General features: G+C 38.3%; 2 protein-coding genes across 7 annotated transcripts; both read right to left on the bottom strand.

Moving 5' to 3' along the window:
* Window positions 1-687: 687 nt before the first annotated feature.
* Window positions 688-10,900, bottom strand: LOC104457023 (mediator of RNA polymerase II transcription subunit 33B). Of its 2 annotated transcripts, XM_010071944.3 has the most exons (12): window positions 10,425-10,900; window positions 9,489-9,599; window positions 7,481-7,828; window positions 6,997-7,316; window positions 6,801-6,892; window positions 5,885-6,242; window positions 5,377-5,587; window positions 4,509-4,623; window positions 4,227-4,388; window positions 3,071-3,734; window positions 2,340-2,546; window positions 688-2,088 (listed from the first exon to the last, which is right to left on the bottom strand). In XM_010071944.3, the coding sequence occupies exons 1-12, from the start codon at window positions 10,718-10,720 to the stop codon at window positions 968-970; spliced, it is 4,005 nt and encodes a 1,334-aa protein (XP_010070246.1). In that variant the 5' UTR covers window positions 10,721-10,900; the 3' UTR covers window positions 688-967. The 2 variants fall into 2 exon arrangements, with proteins under 2 accessions (XP_010070246.1, XP_010070247.1); XM_010071945.3 differs by lacking the exon at window positions 10,425-10,900 and having other exon boundaries at window positions 7,481-7,788.
* A 3,530-nt stretch (window positions 10,901-14,430) lies between these two features.
* On the bottom strand, window positions 14,431-20,967 carry LOC104457024 (interferon-stimulated 20 kDa exonuclease-like 2). Of its 5 annotated transcripts, none has more exons than XM_010071947.2 (8): window positions 20,887-20,967; window positions 20,583-20,713; window positions 18,774-18,925; window positions 18,550-18,683; window positions 18,182-18,420; window positions 17,740-17,946; window positions 15,548-15,628; window positions 14,431-15,052 (listed from the first exon to the last, which is right to left on the bottom strand). In XM_010071947.2, exons 2-8 carry the CDS (start codon window positions 20,624-20,626, stop codon window positions 14,797-14,799), a joined length of 1,113 nt encoding a protein of 370 aa, XP_010070249.1. In that variant the 5' UTR covers window positions 20,627-20,713; window positions 20,887-20,967; the 3' UTR covers window positions 14,431-14,796. The 5 variants fall into 5 exon arrangements, with proteins under 5 accessions (XP_010070249.1, XP_010070250.1, XP_039155230.1 ...); XM_010071948.3 differs by lacking the exon at window positions 20,887-20,967 and adding an exon at window positions 20,759-20,856 and having other exon boundaries at window positions 20,583-20,665; XM_039299296.1 differs by lacking the exon at window positions 20,887-20,967 and having other exon boundaries at window positions 18,774-18,943; window positions 20,583-20,858.
* Between the last annotated feature and the right edge of the window lie 5,830 nt (window positions 20,968-26,797).

The following is a 26,797-nucleotide window of genomic DNA, read 5'->3' as shown; positions in this document are numbered from 1 at the left end:
TGATTCTATAGCCAGAGAAAGCAACTTTCAGTGCATCTCTGCACTGATTACAGAAGTTGTTGCTGCCTCAATTTCAGTGGATTTAGCTGAACACGGAGGATGGAGTCGTGGAAAGTGAACTTCTGAAGTAAAATCCTAGACATCGGACGAGATATTGCGGCAATCTCAAAAGTCGTTCATCAGGCAACCTATTCTATTACTGGGGATGTCTTGTTCTTCAGCCGCGCTCCTGAAGCCTGTTTCTTGTGCCGACAGATCGTTTCTTCTCGAGCATTTGGTTTATTTGATGTAAATGCCTTGCTTGATTCGGAGTCGGTTGACGAAAGTGTTGGTTCTTAGCGCAACTGCTGTTCTTGGTTCAGCAGGAGTTTCCACCGGTGCTATCACTGAGTGATCGTAACGAATATGAAACTACAGGGTGTGAAGCCCTAATAACTAAGACTGGATGTTGCGGCTCTTTTTCCTTCACTTGGCCTATACAATTGTAGCACAAGAAGTAATCAAGCCGAAGTAGCTTTCTTGAGATTGACAGGAACACGTCTCCCAACCGGAAAGATAAATAAACTCATCTCACTACCTCATTCCATACCATTAACAGTGACATAACCCATCTCTCTGCTTCTCTACGTGCAATGACGAGGCTATCTTATCCAATGAAGAACTCCACTCGATATATTTACACAAAAATTAGCACAATAATCAAAAGTGATGGTCTAAAATTAGTTAATGAAATGTAAACTATCTATAGTTACAAGATGCAGAAGAATACAATCTGATTTACTGTAACATACTTATGATACAAGATACGGAAGATTACAATCTTCCTCTATTCCCTACTTTAAACTATACAACAGATTTTTCTCTAAGGAAGCTACAGTAACTGCAAATTGATGCAAAATTGCCATCTCTACAAATTAACAGAAACGGCCGTACTATAGACAACGAGTCACCCTGGCTGTCCCAAGAATCAGCAGCCAATTTCGATTATCAGTTCAGCAGCCGAGCCCACTGCATTAATCCCACCCTGTCCCAGCAGGGCTACCGCCAATTCTTCTTCATTCCAGTGCCTCAACCCATTGCTCAGCCTCTTCAAGACATCCACATCAACTTCTAGCACCCATTTAGGCGCACAGGTCACCATCAAGCCCACAAAACCGGACACATAAGCATGCCAAGTGGCCGAATCACAGCCTAGCGAAATTTTACCATCTAATGCGCTAGCAAGGAATTCCAAGTGGGCTCCTAGGACCTTCGGTCGCCGCCTCGATACCGGCGATGCCGAATCTGTACCCCAAGCGAATGCTCCACAAAGAAGGGCAAAGTATGCAAGAGCATAACCTCTGAGCATGGCAACCATACCGCCCATATCACCTCCTTCCTGCTCCGACTTGTGACCCGATATAAACCAAGAGGGTAAAGTTTCTTTGATCAAGGACTGTACCAAACTCACCCCACCAGAGATCCACACGAATGAAGCCCCCAAGGAAGCAGCAACCTTGACACGTGTCATTGCTGCAGCAAGAGAGACTTGCCCATATCTCATTCCATACTTGGTCTTCCTCAGTTTCTCTGCTCTCTCTCTCGGCAACCCACTATTTGCAATCTCCCTGACAAAGTGCATCAGAAGAGAGAGAATCACTTCGGACATGAACATGACATCCCTGACGTACCGATGTACTCTTAAATAAAGGATTCCTGGGGCAACAGGGGAAATTCCCCCAGAGAAGAGGGAACCAAGTCCTTGGCCAAGAAGAGCACCAACACCACCGTTGCTAGAGATTTGTGAGGAGCTTAGTCCTAGAGTCGATGAGAAGCAGCTCTTAAGGAGGTGCACAACAGCATCGCTATTATGGTGGAAGACAGTTTGAGAAGCTCGAAAGATTAGGAAGTCACTCCAGCGCTTCACCTTTTGGGCCCATAAGGAGGCTATGATGGGCATGCATGGCCAGGGGCAGCCAGCAGCCAGGGAATTCAAGGCTGGACCAATAAACATGAGGAGACGTTCGGAGGCTTTATCAAGCTTGTATGTTATTGTAAAGCTCACCAGTGCAGCCAACGGCAAAGGTAGTGTAGCTGGAGCGCTTCCCCCTGCCAATTTATAGTCAGCCTCAGGCAATGAAGAATTTGCTTAGCGGCTGATACATTATTAATCCATGAAGAATTTATGTCTTAGCCCGACTAACTATTAACTCATTCAAAAAGGTTAAATGGTTACTCGAATAGCTTCAGTTTTTACCTTCACACTTCAAATTAAAGTTGCCGGAAAAAAAGAGTCAAAAGTACAAAAAAGTAGATTAGCTAATGCACAAGGACCAATGACAGTAAGTATGAACGCGTACCCACAGCTAGACTCGGAACATCAACACCAATAGCAGCAATATTATTTTTTATTTGCTGCTCAACCGTTGATAAATTTGCAGCAGGGCTAGGCCAATCACTTCCATTCATAATAACTGGTTTCCATATACCCCTGGTCACTTCTGCAGAAAAGTAGCTCACTATCGTTGCCAAGGAGGCTGGAAGATAATCAGCAAGATCCTTTAGACCTGAAACAGAGCAGTGAGAACATTAGCAAGAGAAAAGGATATAGGTTTCTTCCATATTCTGGTCTTGCATCAACACTGCTTGATTGAGCTAGCCCAAGAGGAGGCAAACATAATGAGACTAGAGTTTAACTTGAGAACCTTCAATCATGAAAGCACAGATAGAGAGATTATATTAAATCATGTAAACCAGTGGTGAACAAGAGTGAACATCCAGAAAAAAGAGTGTCAGTTAAGGAACATGAATAAAAGATCCAAGATTAGCTGGAAAAGAGACCATATCTCAAGAACATGAAGATAGACTTGACTTCACAACTACATGCGGCTGAGATAATCTAGAGATCTCACGAAGTAGAGGCTACAGAGTCACGTCCCCATATGCTTTGCCATTATCGAGGCATTGACATATCACACTCTTTCATACAGTGACTACATTACATCTGAGCATGTGTATTGCAAATTTAACTTGGTGCATGGATATCAAATAAGGAAGTGTAGAAAAAATGCTGTACAAGTTGAAGACAAACCTGTAGCCATCTCACGAGGGGAGACCCTCTTATGGGCACAGGCTGCCAGAGCAGCATCAAGGACAAACGGAGTTGCCTCCAGAATATCCCAAGCAGGAACTTTGAGTCTGATTGCTAATTCCTCTGCTGCTGCAGACCCAGATGAATTACTACTTCCCGAAGTTGTAGGCGCCACAGGACCACCTCTAACAATCTTTCTGAACATCATACTGAGGAGGGCATCTACAATCTGATGTACGTTGGTGCCTTGTCCAAGACCAGATAAGGTGGATGTAATACATTTTTGATGCTGCCTATACCAGCGTTTAAGTTTTGGAAAGGAATCCATAAAAAGAGGTTCCGCAGGTGATGGGACCAGAGTGCCAGAGAGGCTTTCGCTACTAAACCGATTATTGGTGGAATTTCCAGAACATGCTAATTGGGAGTTTCGAACTAATAGGAGAAATTCAGGACATAAATGGGTTCCTACAGGTGGCACATCTCCCATCACATGCTCAAGTGGTGGGTGATCAAATCTCCACAGCCTCAGCAGAAGTGTAAATGCATTTGAGAACACCGCATGAGAGGACAGTTCCTCCCCTGACATACCAGCCCACGAGACATTCGGAGCAGTTGACCCAAAAATTTCACAGATCGGCATCAATGCGGCAGCGAGCTGTGGAACCTGAATGAATGTGAAAATAAAATACTTGATCACAAATGGGAATTGCACAAAATATACATAAGATGCCAACTCCTAACTTCTATGCATTGTTGCAAGAGAAGCAAGTGTAATTGGCATGAGTTCCTGATACCGTAAGAAAGCAGATGCTTCCCAAGTACATGCAAGTACTGTTCTTCAACATCAAATATCACAAATCATGAAGCTGCTCAAAGTACCCTTTACCAACTGGAATATGCCTCTTGGCACATAGAGTGATGGGCCAAATCTTATATCAAGAAAGCTAAAAGTGGCTCGCTTCCCAACTAAATGCACACTACACAAACCCAGCTTCAAGTTTTCAATCATTCAGCCTCACAATCCTTGGGTCATATTCAGACATGATATTACCTTTTCAAGTCCAAATAAGAATCATCCATTTAAATATTCAATTTCAACTTAATTTTCTTCTTCACATAGTAGCATAAAAGAATGCAAGTCTCTTGTTCAACCTACCAATCCATGCAGAGAGAATATCTGAACGCAATCCACTGATGATATTCCAAGAAGAAGAACATTAAGAAAAGCAGCATAACCAATTAAATGGCTCTCAGGTCCTGAATAATCTGGAGGAACAGGAGGCGACAGCAATCTCGTAATTAGAACAACAATGTGTTCCTGCAGGCAACAAGGACAGACATTAACCTTGATTTAGCTTATAAAAGTACATCATTATGCGCTCTAGTGTAATTCTCTGATAATATTAAAAAAAAAAAAAAATCCTGCCAGCATATATACCTGTATATTCCAACCACGAACGAGAGATGCTCCACAGAGAATGGTAGCAGCAGATATCTTCTCCTCATCAGAGCCATTGAGAGCAATCTCATATATTTTCTCAATCTCTGCTAAGCTTCCATCAAATCCATGAGCTAATATCAGTTTCCATAATCCATACCACTGGATAATAACTTATAAATCAGATTAATAAAAATAAGGGCTTGACTGGAGACCATATCATAATGGAAACTGCGGTATGACTATTGCATCTCGTTGCATCTCATGGTTAATTTCATATTGCTTCCTCATGCCAACCACTCACACATGACACACACCCTCCTTTCTTTCTAGTTGCTATTACATTTCATAAATCAACTTGTATCAAAGAAGGAAGCAAAGAAAAAGAAAGAAACACCTGCCACCCTCCCATAAAAAAATTTCCACATCCTCAATTCAATTTTCATGAGTTTCTCAAGTAAACAGAAACTAAAATGACCACTGAGTCGACATTGACAAAGACAACTAGAAAGAGCAAAACCTATTTATTAGGTGTATTTTGAGTATAAGACAATACTTTTAAATCCTACTTCTGCCCTAGAAATATATCGATTTCATCAAGCATCTGTGCAAAAGCATGCAAATTGAAACTTAACATGAAATAGGGGATCATCAACCTAAACCGAGTTAACTGCAATTGGTGACTTAATTTTTGATAATGGAGAACTGCACAGTTTCTTCTGCCGAAAGGGACACTGTTAGTTCATTTGGAACTATACGAACACTATAGAAGACTAAATCAGACAGCCTATGTACATACACATATTTGAAACGATAAAAAAAATGTAAAGTCAACATGAAAAGGTATATAAATGTAGCAGTAGCATACCTTGAAGCAGGAACTGAAACCAAAGTACTTGTCAATGAGGGAGTCAGAGGTGACCCCTTCATCAATGATGACCAGCCAGGCGTTTGACTTGGAATATTTCGAGGTATTTGACTGCTACGAGTATTCACATAACCTGACCAGAGATATGCAGATGTGTCGAGTAGATTTCTTGCTATACAAGCCTCAACAATCAGATGCCGCATGTTTCCAGCTGCAAGCAATACGAATTTCAGGAGAAGTAAACCGAGGAGGGAAGCTAATCAGCCATGAAACATAGATATCTCAGTGCACCACAATGGATAATACTAAGAAATGGTCAGCCGCAGAGACCAAGGATTATGATACTGCCCATCATGATCTCCGTAAGGTGTTAATTCAGAATGAAGCTATATCATCAATTATTCGATCTCGTCCATTGATGTCTGCTAAATTCATTTTGACCAAACACCAAAAAGTATAAACCTACTAATGACGCCAATATATTAGAGAAAGAAACTCTCATACTTACAACAGTTCATTGCCATCTCATTCATGCTTATGCATTCATAGAATCCATTCCCTGCAGTAAGACCTGAAATATACATCATCGCTTTGGCAGCAGCCTGATTGGCTACAGAACAAACAGACTGAGGAGGTGTTATCAATCCCTCATAGTCACCCAACTGTTGTAAACTTGAAATCAAATCTTTACGACGCTTTCCCTGAGAATGCCTCTCTTTCCTTTGATAACTAACTACAACATCAGTTTGTTCCACAGTGCTTTCCTCTTCCTCAATGATACTAGCAATTGCTAGCGTTGTGACAGACAATAACATGCACAAACAGGTGTCCACGCGAGGTACAGGACCCTCATTGGAATCCCTTTCCTGAAAATGAATAGTTGTAAGGAAAAATCAAACTAGAGAACCGAATGAGCATATTTTTCATACTAGGCACATGAAGTTCTTAATAACTTGTGAATCATGCTTCCTTCGCTTATTTCACAGTAAAGCCTATGCTTCCCCCAGATATGTAAATCAGAAAGGACATAAAATGTTGTCAGCATCAACTTATTTAACTTCTCTAATGATATTAAATTATAATCTCTCAACAGTTCCCTATAATAAGCATGGATAGACCAAAGAGCCCAACTCAGGTCCATAGAATTGTAAATGATGGCAAGAATTCGCACAAATCATATAGATCATGGAGATGCCTGCCAGCAAAAAACCCCCTAAAGCAACAATGATGCTGCAAAATCAGATTATACCCTCCAAACGGCTTGTAGACTTGATCAGCTCCAAGCAAAATAAGAAGAAACGAAACAGTAGGCCAAAGTGACACTCAGTATAAAGGTAGGGCTTAAATGTTAGCTTTCCCTTCAACATAATTTCTACCAGAATATCACACCAGCAAAATTTAATGAAAAGGCACCAAATACCTACCCTTTGAACAAGGCGCAATGCTGAAATCCACAATCCTAGAAATGTATCATGCCATGTAGTATTGTTAGCTGACCGAAGAGCCTTTGCTAAAACTGCAAAGCGACAACTCCATATAAGTAAAATACTGATAAAGGCTCTAAGATGACTGAATTCCAAATATAATTAATAATGCTAACAGTAAATAAGCGATTTGCACCTGTAAGTGATTCAACGGCACTAGTAGCTGTAACTTGTGAACCATCCATGGCATCTTCCAAAAAAAGATCAATAGTAAGCCAAAGAGCAGATTGGCTAGCCCCATGGCATTGTCCTGCAGAAGATATCAGAGAACCAGAAGCAATAACTGCATGAAATTCTTGCTGTGATACAGTCTTGCCTTCCCGAGTTAAGACGTTACGGCTATCAGATGTCAATTGCAAAAGTGCTTCTGGAGTTATGTGTTTCAAACTCCTGAGCACTACTGAATTTGCAGCTAGTAGTCGCAAGCGTTGAATAAAACCAACCCAATGTGGTGGCCTACACAGACAGAACATGTGAGAAAGAATTACTTCTGATTTAATCATCACACCTCACTTCTGACAAAATATTATTCTAACATCACATGATAATAACTTTCATTTTATAGTGAACAGAATTGTGATTAACGAGAAATAGATGAGTTGCACAAATAGAACCAGTACATGTTCCGTCGGGCCAAGAAAAGTATCCTTGCAGTTACTGTGTTCTGGAGAAACGCTACAATCACGTCAATAGCCATTGAAGTATTTGCTTTGTGCAACATCTCCTGCCGTTCTGTTTCCTTTCCACTAAAGGTATCTTGACCATCGATATCCATATCCAGTGGCTTGGTTGCCCATCTAGACTTCTTTTCTGGAGTCATTTCAATCAATCCTTCATCATCTAATGATGCATCAAGTAACTGCCATACAAGTGAAAAAACGAATTCCATAACCAGGATCCCAGGTTCACAAGCATCAAGACCAAATATCTGGGAAAGATTAAGAACGTTGTCAATTGATTTCATGACCCTGAAATAACACGTAAGAAACAATGTAAGAGGGAAAATTCTCAACCATGATTTTGGATTAAAACTACAGGATCACAACATATTAACACTCAATCACTTCATTTATAGGAACAAGACTAGCATATAACAAGAAACCTCTTGCACAAATTCGAGACCCAGCAAATTTTAATAACTCCAAAATTGTAGTGCAAGAATTCTACCCTCTTAAACATGTAGATAACACCCTTAATTTGCCAATTGTGTAGAACCAAACTCACCTTGACAACCACATTAACTGGAAATTTGCATACAACATATTTCTTTCAACATTTTCTTAGTTAGGGAGCCAATAACTAGATTGAAGCAAAGATAGAAACCTTCCCTAAGACAATGTATTCTTGTAGTATCACTCTCGAACCTAGTCCTACATTTACGTTAGGGAAAATGAAAAAAACGGTCCCTTAACTTTGGCCCAATATGCAATGCGATCCCTGAACTTATAACCTATTAATGTAATCCCTGAACTTTAGCCCAATGTGCAATGTTGTCCCTGGATATATGTTCAATTTAATCCCTGAACTATATGAAAATATTCAATGTCATCCTTAATATTGAATTAATGGAAAGACAACATGAATATTTTCATAGAGTTCAAGGACTACATTGAACATATACCAAAAGTCTAGGGATTGCATTCGACAGATCAAAAGTTCAACGACCACATTGCACATTGGGCTAAAGATCTAGGACCACATTGAACAAATCCAAAGTACAAGAACCAAATTGTACATTAGGCCAAAGTTCATTGACCATTTGTGTCATTATCCATTTAAGTTATCATCTAATAGAGAGTGGATGAAGGCCCATGACAATACAAACAGCAAGAATCCTCACAAGTTCAAGGAAGCCTAATCCATGAAGATACAAACAATATCAAATTATATAAGTTGTGCCAAGGATGTGAACATTATCACATTATAAAGTTGTGCTGACAATCACTACCACATTCACGCACATAAAGCTTCACATTGGTACTTAAGTCAGTATGAAAATCGAAGGGGAAATCCCTACTTTTTCAATTTCAAAGACTGCCAAAGATTTCGAAAAAAAAAAAAAAAAAACAGGTGTTATTTGATCCCCAGGAATTGGATTGACATGAAGGGCCATTTCTTGTGAAAATGTGAGACAAAAAGTAATCAAGAAATGTCAAACTGTCTTCCTCCCTGAAAAATATGAGCTACTGAAAGAAACGAAAATTTTCCAGAGGAAAAACTGTAGCGTGAGCAAACCCCTAGATAACATGTTGAACAAACAAAATGCACGATGACAAGATTGCAAACAAAGGTGTCTATACTTTCTGCAATGGAACGTGGAAGAGGAGGCAGATCATCTGCATATAACCTTTGAAGAGAGTTCCCATTTTTTATCCTTTTTCTTCCTAGGTCAATAGGATGCTCATTATATTTTTAGAAATGCTGAACTTAAAAGTCACTATCATTCCAGTCGATGTTAGTATTTAATCATGAATGCAATCATTCAATTTTATTTTTCCATTCAAAGCATAGTTATTTGCCACAGTAAGAAGAGAAGACAAGAACTTTTCAGTGACCTCAACTACAGTGCACCAGAAATATGTCAAATTAGATGTAATATAGAACCTGCTAAAGATAGTATTCGCTTACTTCTGATAATCTGGCCCATTTACAAGAGCGCCAAATGAGAAGGCATGTCTCTTAAGGAGCTCCATATAGAGCCTATAAGCTGTAGGATAGGTGTGCCGACTGGGAATCACCCTGTAGTTATGGAAGGAAAAAAGAGAGAATAATTAAGGAAATAATGTCACTTAGTATGATCTGTCCAGACATATAACCGTAACACAGAAAAACTCATCATGCCCGCAAGGAAATATGAGAATGGAGTTGCAGGTGGTTCATGTAGACTGTTATGCCCACAAGCAGAATTTCACTTACGCTCCCACACAATAAGCGCGTGAATTAACAAAACCATAAGGCTTAGCCTTCAACCACAATACTTAGTAACCTGAAGGCCTTCTAGAAATGCTTTCCAAGCTCTTAACATCACAGAGGAGCGAAAACTCGTCGGTTGCGTTTAACGACTCTTCTTGAATTCACGGAGCACCAAAAACTCTTTTATACTTGTTTCCGCTCTTGCATCCTCTAAATTTCCAAAAACGAAAAGCAAGAGATGCAAACTCAAGAACTCCGACTGTCAAGTTTGCGGATTTTTTTTTTCTTTTTTTATCGGGACGAACCACTATCGCGTCTCTCGTATTAACAAGTCCTCAAATACGCAAACGAGCTTCAAGTTTCTATTTTTAGCGTTACCCATCCTCGCCCCGCGAGGACCCACTTCCGGAAATGATATGCCCTAAAACTGTCGTCAGTTGCCACACAAGAAACTCTACCTATCACTAGAAAAAGAAGAAGATGAAGAAGAAGTGAAAGGCGAAACTATCGAAAAATCAGCGACTTTCCCCTACAACCACGCGCCGACGACCTACTCTAAGCTCTAGCCGGAACAGCTAACCGAGCACCTGACGCTCGCGGATTCCAGAACAGAGGAAAACGACGGAGGAGGAAAGGAGAGGAGAGGAGGACCTGGTGGAGAGGACGGCGAGGACGAGCATAGGGGGGACGATCCCGACGGCGAGGGCCTTGTCGAGGAACTTCCAGGCGGTGGGGACGTGGTTGTCCCAGCATATGTGGGAGACGAGGAGGTGGGCGAGGTCGAGGGAGGGGAGCGGGACGCCGGCGGAGCCGAGGCTGGAGCTCAGCCGGATCGCCCACTGGATCGGGTCGCTGTTCTTCTCCTGCGCCGTCCTCGTCATCTCCAGCAGCGCCCCCCACAGCTCCTCCCGCTGCCGCTGCCCCTGCACGGCGGCGGCGGCGGCCATCTCGGCGGCGGCGGCGGCGATCGTCTCCTTCCTTCCTTGTTCTCCTTCTGCTTTCTTCAGGCGAGGGATCAGCTGCGGCGGAGGAGGGAGGAGGAGAGAGAAACCAAGAGAGAGAAAGAGAGAGAGAGAATGGGTAAAGATTGAATCTTTAGCGTTTGAAGTGAGGGAGAGAGAGAGAGAGAGAGAGAAGACAAGAAGGTCAGTGTTGAGGGGCGCGGGGGGAATTTCTGCTTCTTCTTTTTTATTTATTTCTTTGCTTTTCCTATTTATTTTTATTTTTATTTTTATTTTTATTTTTGGTGTTCTTCTTCGGTGTTGTTTCTGGTGATGGTTTGACTGGTCATCAACGGGGGAAATCTCTTTCACTTTGGCCCTAATGCTAACTTTTCTTAGCTTTGATTTCATGATTACATCGTGCCCTTTAGAGAGATGGAAGTTGTACATTTTTTGGTCAAAAGTTTCGGCTCCCCGTTTCACAGTTCTACAGCTTCATCAGGAAACCTCAAGACTTGCTTTGAGTTTTAAGCAACTTCTTCCTTTCAAAATTTTCAAACGTCAATTTTATTACATATATATATATATATATATATATATATATATATATATATAAATGTGTATGAAACTCTTTGCTTAGATAGACGCATCAATATTTCCAATGTTCCAGCTTTAAAGGGTCGGAATACATATGCTATAATATTTTCAATAGGTACAAAGTTGAAAAATACCGATTTGGAAGGACCATGAATGATGATATGTTGTTTTTTTTTTTTTTTTTTTGGAATAAACTAATTGCAATTGGTACGATGGAATGAGAAGGAAAAATTTGGTCGGGGATGGAATGATCCGAATAGGCAAAATGGAAAGTCTTATCGAAATCACGCCACGTGTCGAATTCATGCGCTATCTGTCTAACGTTTCGACGAGCTTTCTAGAAGAAACAATGGTGGTGATGCCGAAACTTAAGAAGTTGGAAAAAAAAGGAAAACTTAGAGAAGTTGAGAAAAGGATGAATCAGAAGTTGAGAGAAACTTGCAAGAAAGGCCACAGAGAACTCATCATCAAGACAGCACACGGACTTATTAGAACCTTCGATCCTATGCTTTCTTCTTATCCTTTGACCTTTCCCACGCGGCTTGAACTTTTTGGTACCTCCCCGGGTCCACTGCATTCCTTCGGTGCATCGCCACCGTCGATTTTGTGAATTCCATGCAAGCTTACCCTTTGATCTGACAAAGTAAATGATCGTGATATATTTGATTCGCTGGACCCAAATCCAAATAAGTATTTTTGCTTGATCTAAGTAAGTATTTTTCATCTTTAAGTTTCTTACCTGCACGGAATATGCAATTAAGATATTACAGTAAATTGGATTCTCCACATTTTCTTTGATCTCTAGGTCTATTCATTTCACGAAGAATGAATAATTTGGAATATATATTTACTAAAAATGATGACTTGCTTTATGAAATATTTCATCCATGTTTTGCAATATAAAATAGAGCTTAAACATTAATGAAGCCTTCAGAGTATAGAACCCCCACTACGACATGCAGTGAACTCAAGGATAATCTCCTCCGATCAAAGATTTAGATGCAAGCTGATTTTGGTGTGTAATACTACGAAAAACTCTCCGAGAAAGTTTGCTCTCATTAATTCTATATATACCTGTATTATCTGAAAAAAAACTCTCTCTTGTTCACTTTATTAACGGATTACATCACTCAATTGGTAAGCAAAAAGGAAAAAAAAAAAGGGTACATGTCACTAGCGCCAACGGGGTTGAGGAAAAATCAAGGATAAAGTGAAATTATTTTGTCTTATTCGGAAAGAGCCTGACTGTAAACCGAACGTCTTTTTCTTTAGGGCTTTCGGTCAGGCTACGGCTATAAAATGCCAACCTTCTTTTCGTCGTATTATTACACACCAAAATCAACATGCCATGCACCAAAATGAATTTGGCGTACACTATTTTTCTGGTCCCCAACTTGCGGATTACGTCTATACCCTTCCTTTTTTTCTCTCTTTTTTGTTACCAAATTGGCGAAGTAAGTAATTAATAAAGTGAACAATAAGATTTTTTGAATAACACGGAATCGGTAAAGTTAATGGGTGGAAACTTTTCTAAATACTTTTCCACAACATAATTATCCCATGTGTATAGGACGGAAAAAATTGTCATGGTCAATGGAAAGTACTCGCTTGTTTGACAATCTTGTAACCCCCCATTGCTAAAGCTAGAAAAAAACCTTCATATATCAAGTAGAACTCTACAAAGGGATTGAATCTCTATTTCAACCATGGGGCAACTCTCCATTCTAATTAGGGGTGTGCAAAAGAACCGGAACCCGTCCGGACCTGAATTGCCCGAACCACCTGGTTCTTGGGGAACCTGGGCCCTGCCTGGTTCCAATTCATGGGGACTATTGGGTACCGGTCCGATTCCTGATTCCATGGGCGGATTTGTCCACCTGCCCACCCGGACTGGACCGATTATATGAAATAAAAAATGAAATTACAAATTCATAAACCCAAATCAAATAATTAAAAAAAATTAATTAAAGTGAGAAAAAAGTCCAAAGCGTACCAAATGGAGAGGCGCTGAAGCTAAAATGTCCAAAGCGCATCTTGACAAAACGTTGAGCAATTGGTGGGCAAAAAGCAAGCACATGAAGAAGCAAGTGGTGGGCAAAAAGCAAGCACATGAAGAAGCAAGGCTACAGGAGGAAGAGAAGAAGAATAGGTCGGGCGGCGAAGAACTAGCAATTTTGGTTGAAAAACAAAGTCGTTTTCCGTTAAGATAGGAGCTTTCAAGAAAATGATATTATTATTATTGTGAGACCGGTTCCATGGATCCACCCAGGAGCTGGACCGTGTGGTCCAGTTCCTGAGTGGATCCATACAACTAACGGGTGGATTCCGATTCCAATTTTTTGGAACCGATCCTTAATGGGCGGTTCCCGGTTTTAGGTCGGAAACCACCCATCCGGACCATACACACCCTTAATTCTAATCCCGATACTATAATGCCCTACTTGATTCTAGAACCCGAGATCGCTTGCTCTGGCTTTTAATCTCAGTTGGGAAGCTCTAAATGTGAATCTTTCACCCTCGAAAACATTCAGATACCGTCCATGACATCTGCATATCGGAAGGCTTACTCCCTCAATTAACCGGTCGCGCAAGCTGAGAGCATTCCGCATAAGTTCATCGCCAACAGGACATAAAAGGTAGTCGAACAACAGAATAGGGACTTCAACTCGGATTCCTCAAGGCCTGCTATGAAATTCCTTCCATCGAGTTCGACCGCATCTTCCAACCAAAACAAAAGGTTGCTACCTGCAAGGTTGCATTATCACTGCTCCAGTTACAAAATCCAGAGTCCGAACAATTGCAAGTTGTGCAGATGATTCTTTTCAGTCAACTTTCCTCGGTCGAAAGCTGGCCATGGCATGAGGAAAACCACTTTGAGACCTTTCACTCGCATGATGGTACAACTTGCGATTGCAATGGCAAGAAACCAAACAGGACAGAGGAAAAGATTATAACACTCTCCATGTATTTCATCTCATTAATTCCATAACCAGTGACCTAAAACAATATCCTTCCATAAGCGACACAGGTCGGGACATGGACGAGGCTCATGATGCATTTTTTCCCGATTCGCTTTCTCCCTTCCCGTTCTTAGTGAATATTCCCCCCAAAAAAAAATGGAGCAGTTAAAGCCACCGTTGCAATCTTCTCATCTTGGTACACGGTACATAACCAGACATCTCCAAGAATGGTCACAGATCTCGGACCACGATTAATTACAGTTTACAGTGTTTACTGTTAGAAAGAAGGGATAAAAAGCACGAACTGTCAAAAAAGAAAAAAGAAAAATGTAATTGTTCACACTCCTAATACTAAAGATCATTAAAAGGAAAAAGAAAAAGGCACTTTGAAACTGGTTCCTATTTGAAGCCTTAAGCCTATAATGAATAGGTATGTACGTAACTGCATGGATTCAGTCACCTTGAGAGGGAATCTATAAGGCAAAAAAATACATTTGGACGATGCTGCGGGGCATTAGCTTTTTGTCATAGCGCGCGTTTCGAATCCAGACACCAACATCTATAATTAGATCTTGATATCTCATAAAGCTCATCTGGTGACATCTTCTCAAGTTCCTTATTTGAAAATTCGAAGTTTCTGAGTAAGTTTTGCCCATCATCAAGCAAAGCAGATACTTTAGCTCCTTCCAATTGATGGTCTTGAGCACGCATTCTCTTGTAAATCCTCATCACAGAGACACAATCTTCATATGGATCATGCAAACCACACTGAATGTCATACCTGTCAAGCGCGAAGTAAGATAATCATGGAAAAAAGCACAAGCAGTATAATCAGAACACACTCTGGAGAGAATAAACCCTAAAACAATATGACAAAGCAACTTTTGATACTTATCAGTTTCTAGGTATAGAATACTCCCGTTATCATATTCATCATGCATGGTTAATTTCACAGAAAAGATTGTCCTATAATTTCCTCAGTGACGAGGTTATAACTCAAAGAGGTAATTGCAAATTTTAGATAGAAAACAAGATAACTGGAAAGCGAAATATATCACCAAGGTTAGGAAAAGGATTATTCGTTAGTGTCTGCAGACTATTCTGAACATAAGATTCAAAACTACCACAACAAGTGCAGTTAAATAAAGAAGTCACCCTAGATACTGGCGGCAGGCATTTGGTTCTGATGGTGAGGGTGGAGTTGGTTCAGGGGCATTTGCAGGTTCCAAAACCAGTATAAGCAAAAACAAAAGAAGAAAGAAAAAGAAAAACCTACCCAAGATATTTCCTGGTGAGGTACTTGAGCGAGTGGCTAACCAAATTTGTTCTCATTAATGGACCATATTTGGCGGTATCCCTGCATTTTGAAGAAGTAAATGTAAGATAAAAATGGCACAATGAAAAAGGAATTGCAAACTTCACTTTGCAAGGAAAGAGACATCCATATAATCAGGTATATGGTGTTTTTTATTCTCCCCTTTAGAGGGGAAGAGGGCCCAACATAGCTTCTGTTAAATTGAAATAAAGTGCGTTTGTTTATCATAGTGTAGTTAAGAGAGCCAAAAAACATGCTCTAAAACAGTCACCAGGTTGCTAACACTGTTTGATAAACATATTACTTTGTATTTTCTCTTTACTGCACAACATCAATGAATATGATCCCATTACTTGTTATTGAGGCATAGGATCATCCTGATTGATAGACCAAAAAATTCATAACTGCCAGATGAGTGAAGAAAAATAACCCTCTGATCACCCAAAAATTGACACAAGTTCCAGATATGTTCTTCAGGCTTTCTCAAGCGATTTATGGTGTTTTAGAATTAGTTGAAATAACTGAAATACAAAGTACCACTTAGGCAGTCTGAAGCACTGGAAACTTAATCGGAAAACAAGTGATGCAAGTGCACTGGCTTGTTGGCTTAACTAAGACATATGAAACCTTTTGGGATAATTTTTTCATTGATAAACAAAAAAAGCATCATAATGCTCATCACATGAGAACCGTAATAGTAATCTTTGAATTCTTCAGATGGCCCAGCATGTAAAGTACATGCAGCACACCCCGCTGATTGATTTAAGAGAAGTTCTCATATCACAAAGTGCTATGTAATTTAGATTATAGAACAGAAATATAAGTTACTAGTATGGAAGTCGAGTAGATTACAAATCGCAATTGGTAACAAATATAGAAACAGCAGCAACAAGATATCCTGTGGCTTCAACTCCACAGGGTTCACTACCAAGTCAACAATCTGCTCTCAGGACTGTATTTCAATTATTAGATTTAAATAGATGCAGGTAACAGACAAATCCATCCATCTTGAAAAGACAACAGTTGATTATCTTTATACAGTTCAGCTAAGAATTTGGTCTAAATTTCCATGAGCCTGGCATATCAAACAATTCTCTTACAAATAGGGAAATCAATTCTGCAATAGTCTCCACACATACAATTCCGCAGTCCAGTATGTCAGCAGACACACTAAAGTTTACATTTTTTGGCTAAAAGGGTTAGGAAATTCTCTCTTTAAAAATTGATTCCATGAAATCACCTGCCCTGCAAATGCATGTGTCCAAACAAATACAAGCAGCAAAATGCTGGTTGATTTAACAAAAGCTATCATATCACAAAGTACCATATAATGTAGACTATAGACAGACATATAAGTTACTAGTATGAAAGTCAATATTATATTATGCATTATACTTGTAATAAAAACGGAAACAGCAGCAACAAGATAACCTGTGGCTTCAGCAAAACAGGGTTGATTGACAAGTCAACAATTTGCTTTTTTTTTTTTTTTCAACAATCAGATTCAAATAGATGCAGGAAACAGTTCAATTCATCCAACTTGAATTGAGAATGATTGGATTATCTTTAGATAATTCAGCTAAGAATCTGGTCTAAATCCCATAAGACTGGCATGTCACGCGATTCTGTTTCAAACATAGAAATGATTTCGGCAATAGTCTCCACATACAACTCTACAGTCCAGCATGTCAGCAGACACATTAAAGTTTAAAATTTTTGGCTGAAATGGTTATTCTCTCTTTAAAATTGTTTCACAAAATGACTGAGCACTGCAAATGCTTGAATCCAAAAACACAATCCAAAAGAAAACTGCATTTGCATAAGACCAAACATAAGATACTTGATTAGCAGCTAACATGCAAAATTGAACTCAATTTCTTTATAAAGAAAGGCTATAAAAACAACGAACAGCATCACACTTGGTTCATAGTAAGTAACTAGTAGCTGTAACAGAAAGATACTATCAGCACAAGGACCGCAAACATAATTTTCATTCGAGAGACATCCAAGCAATACCTAAAATTAAGAAAAGTAAAGGTAACAAGATGCATATTGCACCGCATTTTTTGTTTATGTTTACCCTGCATCGTCCTCCATATGGAAACTGATGCTCTTTTTTATCCATCACTTGAACCATAAAGAACACCTCATACCTCAGCAGGTGATCTGGGTAGTTCATTCTCAAGCAGTCCAGGTCATGCTCTATGTCATGACCTACCAGTAGCCTGGCCTTTCCTCCATCTAACCTGACTTTCCCAATGGACTCGCCATTGTACAAAATTTCCAATATTCTTTCTCGGACTTCCTTTAGTGGCATGGCATCTCTAAGTTGCTCTTCTGTTAACCCAGTTACTTCGTACCTGAGAACACTCATAATATCCAGAGGATTAGACACTCATTTTTTGTTTAGGATTGGGAAACTTAAGGAGAGAAAGAAAATTTTAAAATTTTCCCTCTCTTTTCCTCTCACGGAAAATTATGAAATTCTTCTCCATTTTCTGCACCCACCTCCTCTTTCCGTCACCTCCCCACTTCCCTAGTGAAGTCTCAGTAAACCAAATCAGAAAAATCACAAGATCTCAAGTGCAGATGTACCTATAATCAGTAACAGGAATTTGGGGCTGTACATAACTGTGGAATGTCAAATTTTCATCTTCATCAACAAGGCATACCCGAGCACAAAGGTCAAGAGATCCATCACTTCCGCCACCCACCATCTCACAATCCAGGGCAATTGTCTTAGGTCTTCCTTGTTGCCAATCATCATAGTTGCATCCATCAACTGGATCAGAAATATGGACTTGGGAGTCTATAGAAGATACAGAAATCATTTCCTGCAGATGGTCAACAAAGTTAATGATCAATGGACTACCTGCATTTGACATAATTTGTAGAAAAATCATAACTACTAAAGCCACCCTCATTCTAGGTTTCAAAGTTTACTTGCTAATAATATTGCTTACAAATGGACAAGGTGCAGGTAGACAACATGTTTCTCTATGTTCCGTAAGGGCACTCTGACTATCAAAAAGTTTCAGACAAAGATCACATCCTCGTTCAGAGAAAATGTTCGAACAATTTGCTTTGGGCAAAGGACCTGTGCCACGAATGATATAAAACAATACAGCAATTAGAAGATAAAGAATCCTTCACGGCTGATCCATGGAAAGTGAGAAATGATATTCACCAATGAGATGCTCCCTTAATGACTCTAGAGATTTGCAGTGCTTATAGCAAATGTCACATTTGGGCTGATGAACAGAGTGGTAGGAGACCTTCATGTGGGCAATAAGATGCTCCTTTTTCTTGTATTGCTTGTAGCATGCAGAGCACCTGTGCCTGTCAAGTATTTACCAACTAAAACCATTGTCGGTAAAGAGAAATTAATTTTCAGGGTGTAATAGTTAAAGAATTTACTTGTTATGGATTTTAACTTCAATAATCCTAGTGGCATAATGACACAATGAGAAATGAGTGCAACTCCCTTCAAGATAATTGTGTATTAACTCAAGTGATGAGAGGATTTAACAATGTCAACACGTGAACTCATTATAACTCGTCGTGCTATAAGTAATCCAGTATGGAATAGCCTAGGTGGTAGACAGAAACAGGAGGAGAGCTTGCTTTGCACTGACGATATGCGGAAACTTATATAAAGATCAAAACAATGTATGGAAATTCCAGCCCAAAGAATGAGCAATGTCCATAAATGCAGATGTAATCGTGTCAAGAGTTGAATTATGACAATGAAATGCATCTTTATTCCTTGAGTTTTAACATTGATCTGGGAAATTAAAAGACCTCAACTCAACCAAAAGCAAAGCAAACCAGCAAAACCAAAAAGGAAATCAAGCTAGAAGCTGTATTTATTAGTTCCTTCCATATATAATTTAATAGTGGCGGCAGGCAATATTTATCACTTAACAGCAAGTCAACTAGGGGACAAAAGAAAGTTTTTTTTTTTTTTTTCGCTCTTCTACGTCCATGGATTTTCTTTCCTTTTGCCACATTTCACTTAAAGGGTTGAAGGGAGTTGATTTAACTTTACTTCTAGACATTGACAGAGCCACTAAAATTGCCTAATCATGCTATTGACAAGTAAAATATATAGTCTTGTTGGCAACAGAATTTGACACAATTGACATAGGTACAATATTGACGGTTTGGCATCAGCATCAGTGACAAACAGCAGGATGAATCGGCAGAAAAGTGTTGGCATCTAAAACTGAGTGATACCAGACCATTATGATGTCAAACTGAGATATACAGAAACGGTCATGTGATGGTACTAGATTCTCGGATGAGAAAAACGGTGGCTAACAGACAATGCCAAATCATGAAGGCACCAACTCTGGAGATATGGAAACAGGTGAAACCATAATCTGGAAAAATATGGGGTAGGCCTAAATGGTTAAACCTGGGGAGACTACTGTCCAAAGGGTCCTGGAAGCCGTGGTTAATTACTCTAGACGTGGGGAGCAAAGGCTTGGAAGTATAAAAGTAGCTCGAGACTCAGAAGAAGGCACGCACAGGCAACAGCATTTAGTCACTGTTCATTTTCTTCCAACAAACTCTTGCTCTTGTGAGTGTGTTTTGCCGTAAATCGATTCATTATTCACAGAAGCGCATCGTGTAGCCTCGCATTGCCAATTTGCAAGCTTGTCCGCTGGTTCAAATTGTTTGGACAAGCTTGGTATCAAAATTACTGATTTTTTTTTTTCTGTTTTTTTTAGGGGGGAGGAGGGGGGGACAAGTCGTCCTCGAGAGCCAAAGCTACGTGCATTCGATTCGAAAACTCCGTCCAAGAAAAGGGTCGAAATCATACATAAAGAGGGCTCACTAGCGATCAAGTTCAAAGAGCGACAAAAGAGCAGCGAACCCAGAAGGGAACTCTGATTATCGGACGCGACCCACGTGCTATTTCCTGCACTACCAAAGCAACCGTACAGAAGAACCAGCGCAGCCAGACAGAAACAGAGGGTGAGAGAGAAGAAACCTTGTGCCAAGGGACTTGGCAGGGCTTGCTTCCTGGGTTTCCATGAGGAGGGAGGGAGAAGCCACGGCTTCGATCACTTAAACCTGCAATGGCGGGAGACCAGTGCCCGAGGGGCTTCTCAGCAGTGGAAACTGGAAGGACAGAAGAGAACGTGAATTCGGCGTTTGAAGACGGACATTAGAGAAAAATTCAAAGCTTTCGAGCGAAGGAATTCGTAAAGGGTGGTCGATCGTCCTGTTCCAGGAATTCTACGATTTTTCTTGGCAAATGCGGAAATCAAACCATGCCATTTAAGCTAAGTTACCTGTTAAAAATTGGATTTTTAAGTTTCTTGAGAGCCGGGAAGTAAGGAGGCAAGAACTAGAGCTTGCTCGCTCAAGCTTCCTTATTAAAATGGGTTCCATTTTTGCTTAAATGAGTTGTCAATGAGTCAGCCCTTATTTTTCAAAGCATAATGAGTTTTAAAAATAAAAGAACTAAAATATATGAGTCTTAAATGGGTATACTATGTATCTATCTATTTAAGACCAAATTATCAACTCATTAAATATGATTCACGATCTAATCTATCCAACTAGAGGTAGTAAAATTATAATTATTTTATTTTATTTTTTCTTTCTTCTTCCTTTGGTGGCCTAAGCACGCTAATGGCCAAGAACCGGCCAAAGCGAGCCTCGAGGAGGCGAGGCCTCCCAACGTTCGGCGAGGCTTGAGCCTCGCCGACGTCAACGAGTCGTGAGCTTGAGGCTTGCTTGTGGCTGGCCGGCCAAAGAAGAAGAACAAAAAAAAAAAGAAAAATTATATTTAAAAAATAAAAATTATAATTTTTTTAAAAATAAAAATAATTAAAATTGATTTTTTAAAATAATTATTTTAAAAATTATAATAATTTTCCATTAAATTTGTATTATAGTTTACCATTTAAATATATATATATATATATATATATATATATATATAAGAAATAAGCTTTCTTAAATTTAGTTAAATGGGTTGGGTCGGATATGGGTCAAAAATTTTCAGTATTATAACAAATGGATTATAAACGGGTTAAATGGGTTGATTTGGGTTGGACCATTTATGACCCAACCCAAACCTGACCCGACTCACCCGTTTAATGGGTCTATTAGACAGTAAGGATCACATGGGCCTCGGTATGGGCCTGCCTATGCTAGGGCCCAGCCACAAGAGCTTTTCTTGGTGTGAGAGATGAGAATGGGCCCGAGCCAGGTTTTCCTTGGGAAAGTTGAAAAGGGGAAAAAAAGTATTTAACTTTAACAAAAATAGGAAAATCCGGATTAGTGTATTTGAAGTTAGACGCTCCTCTTCAAATAAAAGCTACATTACAAGAGCGCACCGTATTCTGAAAGTATACGTTAGAATTAAAAGCGGAATTCGTTGCCTAGTCGATGAATTGTGTTTTCTTGAAGGAATTAAAGGGGGACGGATTTAGCATGGCTCGGGAACCCCTGAATTATTATCCATATGGATGTCATTTTCTTTCAATTTTATGTAAATAGGTAAAGCCAAGAATGTTCATGCTTGTACTTGCCACGCCACACATGATTTTGCACGGGCAATTTCTTGGAATAGATTTGCTTATAAGCTTATGGGAAAATTCCAAATAAAGATTCGAAATATCCTCATTTTCTAAAATAAAGACTTGAAGTAAACTTTATTTTAAATAAAAGGTTAAAATTGCTCATATCAATCTCAAAGAAGAGTTTAAAGTGGTTATGACTATTTTAAATAAGGGCCTAGCCTCATCGGTCGATAAAAAATTCCAAGCGATCATGATTATTTTGGTTCAAATACAATTTAACTTAAATAAAAAAAATTGAGAGAGAGAGAGAGAGAGCAAGTGGGAGGGTACTCCCTTCCCCTTGTGGCCACTGCTGATGGGGCTATGGTGAAGGTGGGAGAGGGGGATGACCTCTCCCAAATCTAGGCGAGGGTCGCTTGCCTTCACATAGGCCTAACGATCCTTGCCCAACGCCACTGACCTCCAGGGATGTTGGGCGAGGGCTGCCAAGCCTGCACGACTGCTGGCGAACCTCACCCAGTCTAAGGGAGGGCGGACAACCCTCGCCTAGATCTTGGAGAGGGTTGCAATCCTCACCTCTAGTTGGCCAAGGTTGTCGGCCCTCCCCTAGGCATCAGTGACCTCGTTGGCCTTCACCGTTGCCCCCATGGACGATGGGACAATTGTTTTCTTTTTCTTTTTAAGTTTTTTTAGAAAAAAAAAGAAAATTTAAAAAGACGAAATTGCCCTTCACATTTAGTGAGTTCAAACCCTTCTCTGAAACTGATATATGCACTTTCGACCTTATTTGAAATAATGTTCACTTAAGACCCTTATTTGATGGAACAATGACACTTCAGGCTCTCATTTGGAATTTTTCCTAAACTCATTACCTTGTCATCCTAAGAAAATTTATATCTTGTTAAGGTCTAAACTTGAATTATGGGGTAAATTAAACAATGGATGAAGAGAGATGGTCTTGAAATTTAGTTTAACCATCGGAACAAGAATTACGCAAACAAAGTGAAGCATTGAAAAAAAAATCCCAATTACCTAAAAATACAAATCAAGTAATTATAAAATGGAGCTTATAGAGAATATATTATATTTTTTTTAATGAATAGAATATAATTAGATTATGTAGTTGTTTGTCATGCCGTTTCAATTTCATTCAATTCAAATTATAATGTATTTCATTCCAAACAAACGTACTTTACTAACAATGGAAAAAAATTAGAAACTCATTCAATTCAAAAGTGAAATCAAATTATGAAAATCAGGAGTTGTTTAAAATGGAACCCCTTGAGCTTGGTAATGTTTCTATTTTTTAGTTCTTTTGTTCTTTATAATAGAAAAAGAATAGAAATCCGTTTGATAACTTAATTAATTTTTTTTTTTAACTTTTGAAATAGACTAGTGGCTAGATAATAGAGTTGGATAAAAAAACAAGAAGTAGAAAAAATCTACTTCTTTGTACTAGGGAACAATTTCTAAAATTTGTCATTTTCTTCTTCCTCCTCTAATCGGTCACCAACCTTCTGCAATGGCCAACAACTAATCAGAGATGAGGTCTAATGAGGTCAAGCCTCACTGTGGCTAAGCGAGATCACCCTAGCCATGGCGGGCAAAGCAGACCTCACGGTGGCTAAGCAAGGTTAAGGTCGGTGAGGTTGCTGGCTAGAGGAGAAAGAAGAAATGAGGAAAAAAAATGAAAAAAAAATTTAAATAACAAATTCTCCAAAATTATTATTATTTTTTAAGATCTATATTACAAAAAAATGAGATTTATACCAAATGCATTCGCATTTTTTTTATATTCTAAAAATAAAAAATTTGTACAGTTACCAAATATGATCAAATAATTAGAAACTTGTCCAATGAATGAAAATAGAAAAAACTATTCCTGAACATAAATTATTCTCGAGAACAAAAATATTATTAAATACATCCTAATACACTAAAGTAATATAAAAGACCATACGTCTCTCTCATCTTTAATTTCATACAAGATTTTGGTAGAAGAATAATATTTGGCTAGCAAAATTGCACGTACTAGCGTGTATACATAAAATCGACATTTGAAAGAGTTTGCAAAATTACTTTACTAGGGATTATTTTACTAAGGAAAGACAATATTGACATATTTTGCACTTATTTATATGTTATCTTTCATATTTATATCTTACGTCAATGTACATCAAACATTATTCAAATTAACTTTTGAATTCACATGTTCCCTAAAGAATTATTAAAAAAGTCTTGAACTTATTACATTTATACCAATCTAGTCATAAATATTTCAATTTTGGCCAATTTAATTTTAAACCTTTTAACAATTTGCCAATATAATCCATCTTGCCAAATTTGGCTAGAAATCACTAATATGGATGGCAATCATTTTACGTGGAATGATCAGCACTTCAGCACTGACGAAAACGAATTTTGTAATTTTTTTTTAAAGATTAATTCAACGAAAAACTCAAAATTGGAATACTTGTGACAAATATACCTAAAATTAATTTTTTTGGCAACAAAAATCTCAATTAGTATATTTGTGACAAATTTTCCCTTCGTGAATTTTCGCCAAATTAGATTAATACTACGAAAAATCACAAATACTCTCATCAACTGCTATGTGTCATCAAACTCGACAATTTAACAGTAAAATTCATCATAAGTATATTAGTTTGGGGTTTTTAGTGGTAAAAAAAATTAATTTTTGATAAATTTATCACAAATGTATTAATTTGGAATTTCTCGTGGTATTAATCCAAAAATTTAAGTTACCTATCAATCATCTACTTAGAAATTACACTTGAAATGGTCACTGACATGTAATGATGGTAGATATTGTACTTGATTTAGTGTTTTATAAATCATAAATTCATTTGAGCAACCTTAGTAATTGTTTCAAAGAGTAAGGCCAGTTTTCTAGTATAAAGGGTGGTAGTAGAGTAGTATACATTGTTTAGAATGCCAACTGCGAAAGAATGCTCAGTTTTAGAATCTATTTTAATATATGTAATTAAAGTCGAGGTTAAGAGAATGTTCATTCATGTGCTTGTCACGCGATATTAACTTTGCCTCTGTTATTGCCATGTGGCTGGTTACGTGGAAATAATTGTGCTACAACCCAATACTCGACCAATTAATACCTGTTTACTTATGTCATCCTCAAAACTTCTATCACTTATTTAAATTAAATTAAATTTAAACATAAACGAAAACAGTATCTTCAAGAGTATTATTAGATGTATTGATCAATGAAAAAGATAATAGAAAAAGTATCTTGAAATAATTTTTTTATTGTCATTTTCAAATATTTATCTCTTTCAACTTATCTTGTTGATTTTGAATTTGAAAAAAGTACAAATATTTATATTTTTAATTATTCCATTTAATTTGAAGTTTACTTAAAACGAGAAACATATCCTATCGCATGACTAATACACATAACTTGAAGTATGGCTTTTTTGTTTTTGTTTTGTCGATCATACTTTATTCTTACTATAACTTTCACTCTTAGACTTTTGTCTTATGTCATTGTAGGGCGTGAAAGTCAAAATCCATATTTGAAGCTAAATCGTTCCCACCTCAATCCACCTTGATAAGTTAAGGATTCGAATCTCCTACATCTTCCTTTTCATGTAGGAAGGATAGTCACTAGGGTAAACTCCAGTTATTGAAGTATGGCTTTTGTTAACTATGTGAATAAATGCATTGTTTTGTATAACTTCTTTCGTTACTTGAATAAATTTCATTAAATATTCTCTAAATATAAACATTTCAATTAAATAATAAAAACTGCAACTTATTTTAAATATGTAATGATTAAATCACATAGGAAACTGTGTTTTTTTTTTTTTTTTTGGTAAAGTATAGGAAACTGTGTTGCCAACGAATGGCCCCAAAAAATTACTGGGTCTTACTTATTTTGCTAATAAAATGTACACAAAGTAAGATTCGAACCGATTATTCATAATACAATGGGAAAATGTCTTTCTTGCATGCAATATTAGAATATTGAGAATTGTATTGGTAATTTAAGATGTAGAAAGAATAGTAATTATTTTTTTTTAATTGACAAGTGAAGAAAAAGGACATAATATATAATCTGGCACATAATTTATTTTGTCAATTATCGTTCCAATCTGGGATATGTCTTTATGAATTCTTTGTTTTTGTTTTTACCTAGCCAAACTAACATTTCATTTACAAAATAGACCATTCACAGTATACACAACAATAATTCTACCTCAATTATAGTTTATGGACCATTTATTGCTTTCTTTTTCTATTAATCAGGAGTGCTCAACCTGAAGGTTCTAACAAGGGCCTCCAACAGTACTCCACTAACCCAGTGCTCAACCTGAATATGTTCCTTATTTGGACGGTGTTGGGACCTACACACCTTACCTCTCAATTTCCTACTCATATTTTTCGTCTTTGCCAAGTAGGAATGCAAGAGGTGATATCGGGGAATCCCATTCCTCAAAAGTTCTTCCCCCTATTTCTTCTTCTTTGAGTCTTTTAAGAACCTACTTAGATTCTATCCATTCACAGTAGACACATCAATAATTCTACCGCAACCACAATGTATGGGCCATTTACTGCTTTCTTTTCTTGTCTCCCCTGCTTTCATTTTTTTCTATATTTAAGGAACTCGACTAAATGAGATTTGAGCAAATCCCCA

This window comes from Eucalyptus grandis, chromosome 8, assembly GCF_016545825.1.
Source record: "Eucalyptus grandis isolate ANBG69807.140 chromosome 8, ASM1654582v1, whole genome shotgun sequence".
NCBI classification, from domain to species: Eukaryota; Viridiplantae; Streptophyta; class Magnoliopsida; order Myrtales; family Myrtaceae; genus Eucalyptus; species Eucalyptus grandis.
The sequence above is the reverse complement of the archived record's forward strand: the minus strand, read 5'-3'. Positions and strand labels throughout refer to the sequence as shown.